Source organism: Bidens hawaiensis, unplaced genomic scaffold (assembly GCF_021521415.1).
Source record: "Bidens hawaiensis isolate Kalapana, Puna unplaced genomic scaffold, B.hawaiensis_p1.1 tig00002772_1, whole genome shotgun sequence".
NCBI classification, from domain to species: Eukaryota; Viridiplantae; Streptophyta; class Magnoliopsida; order Asterales; family Asteraceae; genus Bidens; species Bidens hawaiensis.
Window position 1 is genome coordinate 2,998,142 of NW_027491150.1, and position 9,750 is coordinate 3,007,891.

A 9,750-nucleotide genomic window follows, 5' to 3' on the forward strand; every position below is an offset into this window, starting at 1 on the left:
TGCCCAAGAATACTTTTCCACTTAAATCTAGAATCTACATCGGTTTGGTGAACCCAAAACCCGAACCACCCGTCGAACCCAATGTCTAACCCCAGGAGACTAAGGATATCACAATAATTTCATACAAACACAAGGAGTAAAGGTGTATAGATTATAAAAAGCAAGGACTGATTTTGTCAACAAAGAAAAGACACCAATCATGAACTGTCCATGTCTTCTAAAATCAAACCTCACCCCTTGTTCAGGAGAAGAACAACTTTGTGGTTCTCCATCTTTTCTCTTTTTTCTTCAAAGATATCTTCTTCATACATAAACCCAACAATTTTATTATTAAAAAAAAAAAAAAATCTTACCTTTTTCTTGATTCTTGGTATTATTCATCCACAGGGTTTATCTCCATTACAACACATATGAAGAAGAATTTGGAGTATGAAATGCCAAGGAAACAAACAGATTTGTGGATAAACTCTATGTGATAAGTAAAAGGTAACAGCTTTATCTTTATTGCTTTGTGTTTTAAATAATTTATTCACAAATGACTGAAATTATAGAATGCACACCAACTGTTTGACAAAATGCTTGCTTTTTTTGTTTTTCTGCAGGAAAAAGACTGCATTTGTTTGGTTTATATCATTTTTAGGTTTTTTAGTTTAATTTCCACAAGGGTTTTTGATATTTCCACATGAGCACCAAAATCAAAGGGGTTTTTAAAGGCTTCAAGTTCATCTCACAGATCTTTGGTAAGCCCAGCTATTTGTAAAGTGAAAATTAGGGTTCTTTCTAAGCAGTTAATGCGGAAAAATATCGGATATCGGGATATTCGAGATACCGGTTATTGCAGTGGGATATCGGTAATTTTAATATCATGTAAATTTCATGTATATAGCAATTTAACATTAATAATTTAGTGTACCCTCCGGTCATTAACAAATTAACCTTTTGCACCTTGCCAAACACAAACAATCGTAGCGAGTAGGAACTGATTAAGACTTGAAACACTAACACTGAACACTAAAATTTAATAATTAATACTTAAAACACTGATACCGGGAATACTGGTGATATATCGGTCAATGTCGCCGATATTCTGAGCGATATCAACTGCATAGGGTTCTTTATGTTCAAAGATTGTGACTTTTGATGTGGATTATGTTATATAGTTATGAAGGAGCGTGAGATGGAAATCGGAAATCCAACTGATGTCAAACATCTTGCTCATATTGGTTGGGATGGATCATCAGGCAGTGCTCCGTCTTGGGTAATTTTGTCATTTCACATATTATTTTTCCTTTACGTATCCATTTTTTTAAGAAACTAATATATATTTCTTTTTTAGATGAATGAATTTAAGACAGGCCCAGATTTTGCATCAACTTCCATTGGTAATTCTGGTTCTGCTATGTCTACATGGTCTTCACAAGGTATATTATTGCAAGTTAATCATTATGTTATAGTTATTTCACTAATAAAATATGCTAGTTATGATATGATATTTGGTAGGGGTGTACATGGGTTGGTTCGGTTTTGAGCTAAAACCGAACCAAAAACCGAAATGTCAGTTGTTTTGGTTTTGTCATTTGGCTAGCAAGTTTTGACTGAACAAAAAAGCTGGCCGAAAACAATGTATTTGGGCCCATATTTCTTTGTTGGTCATAATTAATTGATTATTTTACAGTCGAGTTAAAATATATGCGTTAAACAATATATTAACCTATAAGAAATTTTTTAAAATTAAAAATAAAAATCTATAAGCCCGGTTCGGCCTTTTTCGTTTTAGTTACACGCAAAACCGAACCGAACAATAAAACTTTGGTATATTTTTTGGTCTCGGATCAGTTATCTCGGTTTGGTTTTTTCGGTTTCATGCGCGCCTCTAATATTTGCGAAAATAATGAAACAATGTCGGTTGTGATTGATTAAATTTAAAATCAAGTTTAGAGGCAAATGTGGGCCATTTCACGGGTATGGAAAATTTTCTTGGAGTAAAGATTGATTTTGTCCCTTAGTTTGTCTACTACAATAATTTAAAGTTCATGTACCAATGAAAAAAATAAGTTGTACCATTATAAACATGACTTGTAGCATTAAGATTCTTGGCTTCAAAGAGATTTGGCTTTATATGTCACAAGAGACCTTTTTCCTTTTAAATGCACATGATATATCCAAAAATTTTCTTGATAGCAACAATTTTTATTTTTGTTTCTTTCCTTTTTGTTTGAGCCCATACTTGTATTTATATATTTTTTCCTTTATGGGATATTTTACATCATTATATCGTTATAATTTTCATTTTTGGACTCTTGGTTTCCTATCAAATAAGATTTTTTTCGAGTATTATTATATCGATCCGCAAAATAAAAGTAATAATAACCATAATATTGTGTAGATTTTGGAGAAGCGATGGGAAGACGGCCTACAGATGATACGCTTAATGATCTACCACCTGTAGACCTTCCCTGTACACTGAAAAAACAAAGACGTAAAAAGTCAAAGTCAACATGCTCCCCAAAGTCAATCTCGTCATCAAAGTCAGTATCCCGAGCTGCAAAGGCAAAGGCTAACACAGAGACCATGTAAAGTGACCCCAAAAACTTAAGACTGGTTCCACTCATTTGACAACCAATGTTTCTACAAAACAAGGATATATTTTTCATTAGGGTGTGGTATTAAATTGGTGGAAGAAAATGCAACCTTTCTTGTTATGTTAATTTTTACCTTTTTTTTTTTAAATATATTTTTGTATTTTAATTTGTAATTTTGTCCCCTTTGGGAATATACAACAAAGAATCAACACGTAAAAAGTTAGATTCTTTGGTTGTCATGTTGGAAAACTAATCTAGCTTTTGAAAATGATATCATATTGTTTGCTTGTATATATTATATATACACTTCCACTTTTACCATAACTTTTCCTTTAATAATGTGTCGTGTCGTGTCGCGCATGTATGATATGAGCTATGTGACTTGTGGCAAAGTTTATGATTGGAATGGTAATTGAACCGATGATGAAGTGATTTATGTGAAAACTATCGAACGAGTAACGAGAATAGAAAAGTTGCATATACTTTAGTGTGTTTAGTTATTATTTGTTTAGATGAATTGTATGTCAATGGTATCTTCAATCGTGGTTGCTAGAGGGGGTTACGATGTCAAATTTGAAAGCCACGAACCACGATAGTGCCTTAGTGGTAAAGATGTAGGAATCTAGCGTGGAGGTCTGAGGATCAAACGTTGACACCACCTGATTTACTCTTGAACATGTGATTTAACTTCCCTCATGTTGGTTGTGAGACTGGTTGGTGGGCCGCGGAAACGCCTAATGGCGACGTCAATTGGATTGTATAGATATCATAAGCATAAGTATAGTCATGTACATGAGATAGAAATAGTTGCTAGTAATAAGAAAGAATACTATAATAAGTTGTCCATAACAATGTGTCATGAGTCAAGACTTTTAAAAGAAAATGATTGGGCCCAACACTAAGGCCATTCACTAGCAGGCCAATCATCAGTGAATCTAAGCACAATGGAAGGTCAAATCCATGTTGTAGTGTTGTACATCTCTCTACACATGTACATGAAAATCGGTTTCAGCCTAACCGATTCTCAAATCGAATCGGCCGCTTGTTCGTATAGCGGTTCGAGCATTTCATAACCATGTGGCTTTAAAAACGTTTTTATGAGGTCAATGGTAATCATGTAGAGTGTAATATTTAGTCATTTAAAAAAAAGATATATCATTTAATATATTAATTTTATGGTTACAACTTTGGAAATTAGTTTTCATAAATATGTAAAATGGTTATGACCTATATTTCTAACTTGTTTATTCACACATATATAAACTTGTGATTACATATATGTAATCTCAATTCTCAAATCAACATAAAATGTTTAAACTACTTTAAGATAATATTAAATATATAAAAATAATTACATTTTATATCTCATTTTCAATTTAATAATGTTTTTATACATTTATCATTTCATTTTCTCTCTTTTCAATAACAACTACTTTAAACAAATAGTAAAAATTTATAAAGTATGTAAAGTGTTTTTCTCTAAATTTACTCATACACAATAACATTTTCCCTCTTCCATTTATAACCACACTCTAAAAATAGAGATTACACTCACACATTATGAAAAAACTATTGTGAATTGTGAATGCTCTAGCTAATTAACCCTTTAAATCTCTTCATTTTCACTAATTAACCCTTTAAATCTCTCCATTCTCACTACATTGACTTTCCACAATTGCATCAATAGACTGCCTTTACTACAACTCAGTTTTTTTTCCTTTTTTTTACAGTGAATTTCTTTTAATCAATGTCGTATGTGAAACTTGAATTCAAAACATTCTTTTCAAGTCCCGATGTTTAAAGCCTTTGCCTTGAGTGTAACTAAGGTTTTTTTTTCTTTTTCTTTTTGAACGGAGGATTTTTTTTAATCCATGTCATATGTAAAACTTGCCTAAGACCTCCTTCTCAAGCCCAATGGTTAAAGCCTTTGTCATTGTCCAAAAGACCGCCAACCCATTGGTTACTATAGCTAACTACAAATCACTATAAAAATATATATGCAAATTTAATTGATGTTTAAAAAAAATATTTTTTAAACAACTAACTATATTTTACATTATGAAAATTGAACCTATGGCCATCAAATTAACACCCAAACCATCTTATTACCTGACTATAAAATGAGAATAACAACAAAATATATAAAAAATAATTGTTTAAAAAATATATAAAAGATATTTATAATATCTCTCCTCTCTCAAAAAGTGATATCAACTTCATTAATTAGTATTAATAATAATAAATGCAAACACTTATCCTTTAAATACCATTTGCATTAACTTTTTCTTTTTTGTTCAATTCTCCAACCTCTTCCTCTTCTTCTCTTGATAGTGGTTCTCTATTGGCATTCATCTTTCACTCTAAGCTTCAACAAACCAAAAAAATAAAGAAAAATTTTGTGTAAGTTCCTTTAATCCTTTCAAGTTTTAATATTTTAAGCAACACAGATCTAGCAAAGGTTGAGGGGTAGCCCGTGTTACGCTTTAATTTTCTTGTTGAAATACATTTTCTGTGCAATTTTATTATTCGTTTTATGTATTTGCTACCCTTGAACAAGGTGGTTATGGTTGATCAACACACAAAAACTCATTCTTTTCAAGTTTCTACGATCAAAATGATTAGTTTGAAGAAGAAACAAGTGTACTAAATAAAAAAAAATGATTATTGTCGCTTAATTTCTTGTTTTATTTTATTTTGTTTGAACAACAATATTTTTTTACCAAATTGGGGCTAAATTTCTGAGATTTGGTCTTTGCATAGACTACTTAAAAGTATAGACAGATGGGATGAAAACTGTTTTGATTAAATGTCCTAAACAACTGTTAGAACTTAGAAATCTTAATCCAAAGTCCTCTTCCTTTTTTGTCTTGATAAATAAATTAACAATTATATATACATAATATGAACATTTATTTACTTTTTTAAATGTCTTAATATGACCGTATATTAGTTGTCATGTAACATGAACAATATATGTATATAATATGATATTACATTGTTCATATATGTAATAATATGATCATATATGTCATATATTGTTACAAGCATATGATATGATCAACCTTTTGTCATTGTTCACATTACATTATATAAAAACAAAATATTAAATTTTAACTTTTTAGATGATATATATATATATATATATATATATATATATATATATATATATATTTGACAATATTGCGTTTGACCGGCGTGACGTGTCTCGACATGAACAAGTTATAAACAGATTAAGTCCTATTTACCATGTCACATTATATTATTATTATTATTATTATTATTAAGGGTACTCTGGTACTCTATTATTTATTTATTTATTTGTACTTTTTGATCGTTTTGTTAGTTTAATTTTAGATAACGATAAATTAATTAATGTAGATTTTATTTATTTGTTGATATTATTCTTTTTATTTGTTGTATTTTCTATGTATATTATGAAATATTTATATCATTTGTGATGTTATCTGGTTTTTGAATTCGGTTTGATGAATGAACCAATAAATTACTTTTAATTTGCTATCTGATCTAGTTTTGAAAAAGACTTAAGAGGAAAAGTGGTCGGTAGTAGAAGACAAAATATAATTTTGTTGATAGACAACCGAACTAAAATGTTTATGTTTCTTAATCCTTTTATTTTGTGACCCGATATGATTTGACTTGAATCGACACCAGATCGGAAAAATATTAATGTTTAGCCACAGACGACCAACCTTAAAGTTTTCCGACCACAATGAAAATAATTCTAGGGTACGCCACTAATATTAGTTGTGTTGTATGAAAAAACAAACATGAAAAAGGCCATTAGTTGCGTGTCATGGAATGTTTTGGTCATTAAAATTTGATGAAATTTATCATTTGTTGAAAGATTTGTTCGAAAGTAAATACAAAACCATGAGACGAAAATAAATAACTGTAAAATTTCTTAATTATTTCATACCCTTGATCAAATATGATTTATGATACTAGGAAAAAAGGTTATAAGTTACTATTAATCAAATTTTCTAGATGATCTTCCCTTGTGTAATTTGTATTTTCTATTTGAAGTTAAACTATCCCTTGTATCAGGATTAGTGTTGAGAGGAAGATATGTCTCACAACAATATGTTTGAGAATCTTGATATTCCTAGAGATGATGAGCAAGATAGAAAATCCGAGACTGATATTGCGGAAGCTCCTTCCAGAGACAATGATAATCAAGATCCAAATGACATTCCAAACAACAGGAGGCGTTACCATCGTCATACTATAGAACAAATCCATGAAATTCGGTATCAAAGATCTTGCAAGTCTAGATCAAATTCGGGATGATGATTACTAGCAATAAACGTGACCAAAGAAAAGCAAATAGAAGATAGATGCAGTTGTTTACAAATCAAGATTATCTAAGAGTTTGAAGTCACCTAAGTCATAGGTTTATTATGTTTATTTAGTTTACCCTTAATTTGTTGAGTGTTCTAATATTTCATCAAATATTCAATTGATTTCTATCATTTAGTCCTCAAATCAGTTGGATTTTTCGTTTGAGGAAAAATAGTTTGAGATTAGCCTTAAAGCTTTATCAATATTTATTGTTTATATTCCATGTAGGTTTTATAATACAAACCCGCATCCAAGTAATATGCAAAGAGATGAACTTGGCAGAAGGCTAAATTTGGATCCGTTGCAAATCAAGTTTTGGTTCCAAAATAAACGAACCCAAATGAAGGTAACTTACATAAAAATGCACATTTGCAGTATGAATATTAAGGACCAATATATATCATCCTAATACACACATGAGGCACACTTAGTCAAGTGATACTGTATCGTGAAATCTTGAGTTTTATATAAATTATATGTTTATATGCAATAATGTTTTACTTTGACAATCAATTAACATCAACTGGTTTGACTATACTCATCTTTCATCTTTAAGAATAACAACACTGTGTTAGTGGCTCAACTTCCTTTTACTGTTTTTTTATTTTTTGATGAGTAATAAAAGTATAAAACAAAAACAATACTCATACCGAATTAGAGTTGAGACGTACCTCTTTGATTTTAAACTACGTGAGCTCGTCCATAAGCTTATATAGAAGCGACGCGTTATACCAAATAAGCCACATAACTACTCAAATTTTTCTTTTTTATTTTTGTTCTAAATTAGGCTCAGCATGAACGCTCTAACAATTCAGAGCTGAGGAATTTAAACAAACAACTCCAGGCAGAGCACAAACGACTGACGGAAGCTCTCACTAACGCCACTTGTCTAAACTGTGGTGGGCCGGCTGATATTAGGGAGATGTCCATAAAGCACGAATTAATAGCTGAAAATGCGTGTCTACGAGACAAGGTATGTCTTAAATTTAAACACAAGAAAACATATTTTCCTCGCATATCAAGTGGAATTTATGTACTTTCTATAATTTGTTCAAATTTAACTTTCAAGGTTGTTTTTAACAGATTGATCGGATATCCGAAATGACTTCCAACTACTATGGCAAGCAAGTAGTCAGTTACACTGATATTTCATCATCTCAAGGACCATCTCACTCCCTTGACTCTCCTGCGGCTAATTATAACCGAAATCAAGGAATGGTAAGAGAGATGCTTGAAGCAAGTGACCTTCCTCGGCACATGGTTGGCCCTACCGCAAGTGAGAGGCCTATTATTGTCAAGCTTGCTGTTGCAGCCATGGAAGTGATAATCAAAATGGCCATGGTTGGTGCACCTCTGTGGGTTCCAACCTCAGATGCCCCATCTCTCGAAACGTTAAATGAAGATATGTATACACGGTCATTTCTTGGAGGCAGCGGACCGAAACCACCTGGACTGAAATGTGAAGCTTCAAGGGCATCCAAGGTTGTCATGATGAACCACATGAATGTGGTGGAAATTCTAATGAATGTGGTATGTGTTTACTGTTAGACAATCTTTTTATGTCAATTGTCCTTTAAATTGTGAATTCAATAAACAAACAATGATTTTTCAGAATCGTTGGTCAAATGTCTTTTGCGGCATTGTTTCAAGAGCAAGGACTGTGGAAGTACTTTCAACCGGTGTGGCTGGCACTTACAATGGAGCTATGCAAGTGGTAAGGGGATCAATCATTTAATGTCTTGTGAAGTTATACATTAGGTTTTAAAACCCCATATTTGATTGTATCTATTTAATCTAAAAAGTAAAAACTACTGTCCATATTTTCAGATGGCAGCTGAGTATCAAATTCCGACGCCACTCGTCCCAACAAGAGAGACCTACTTTGTTAGGTATTGTAAACAACAAAACGACGGAATGTGGGTCGTGGTTGATGTATCCTTGGATGATCTACGATCAATGAGATCAAGATGCAGAAGAAGGCCTTCTGGCTGTTTGATTCATGGGATGCTCAATGGGTACTCAAAGGTATGAAACTATAAATTAATCTAGGTTTACATTAAAAATTTACTGGCTTTTGATGATGCAATAATGCATATGTGAATGTACATCAGTTTCATGAATTCGTGTTTAATTTCCATTTCTAGGTCACATGGGTTGAACATCTCGAAGTTGATGACGGGGCTGTTGATGATCTTTATAAGGTGCTAGTAAACTCTGGTCTAGCATTTGGTGCAAAAAGATGGTTAGCAACTTTAGAGAGACAATGTGAAAGACTAGCGAGAGCAATGGCTAGTTATATTCCAGTAGAAGATGTAGGAGGCAAGTATATATATATATATATATATATATATATATATATATATATATATATATATATATATATATATATATATATATCTACTTGTTCACATTCTATTGTTTTCTAGTTTATAGAAATGACTTTTATAATATGCTTAATTTGATATTGTAAATGATTTTGTTAATTCATTTGATAGCTATAACCACCCTTGAAGGGAGAAGGAGTATGTTGAAGTTAGCTGCGAGAATGGTTTTGAGCTTCTGTAGCGGGGTAGCTGCTTCAACTACCAACACATGGACAAGTTTAACTAGCAGTGAGTCAGATGACGTTCAGGTAATGAGCCGAATGAGTATGGATGATCCAGGCAAAACCACCTGGTATGGTGCTAAGTGCTGCAACTTCATTTCGGCTACCAGTTCCTCCTAACCAGGTCTTTGAGTTTCTTCGCAGTGAGCACCATAGGCCTAAGGTAACAAATTTCTTTATATTAGAGTCCTTAAAGAATAAAGA

At 31.9% G+C, this 9,750-nt stretch overlaps 1 protein-coding gene and 1 pseudogene across 1 annotated transcript; both read left to right on the forward strand.

Moving 5' to 3' along the window:
- Nucleotides 1-261: 261 nt before the first annotated feature.
- LOC143621128 (CRIB domain-containing protein RIC10-like) lies at nt 262-2,702 on the forward strand. Its single transcript, XM_077092644.1, has 5 exons — nt 262-486; nt 603-740; nt 1,161-1,258; nt 1,337-1,421; nt 2,387-2,702. The coding sequence occupies exons 2-5, from the start codon at nt 683-685 to the stop codon at nt 2,575-2,577; spliced, it is 432 nt and encodes a 143-aa protein (XP_076948759.1). The 5' UTR covers nt 262-486; nt 603-682; the 3' UTR covers nt 2,578-2,702.
- Nucleotides 2,703-6,661: 3,959 nt separating this feature from the next.
- LOC143621248 (homeobox-leucine zipper protein PROTODERMAL FACTOR 2-like) lies at nt 6,662-9,709 on the forward strand (annotated as a pseudogene).
- The last annotated feature ends 41 nt before the right edge of the window (nt 9,710-9,750 follow it).

Excerpts from the sequence above, each read along its gene's own strand:
- LOC143621128 (XM_077092644.1), top strand. The coding sequence starts at position 683 with ATGAGCACCAAAATCAAAGGGGTTTTTAAAGGCTTCAAGTTCATCTCA. Across the intron at positions 741-1,160 it reads GTTCATCTCACAGATCTTTG|TTATGAAGGAGCGTGAGATG; the intron begins GTAAGCCCAGCT and ends TATGTTATATAG. Across the intron at positions 1,422-2,386 it reads GTCTACATGGTCTTCACAAG|ATTTTGGAGAAGCGATGGGA; the intron begins GTATATTATTGC and ends AATATTGTGTAG.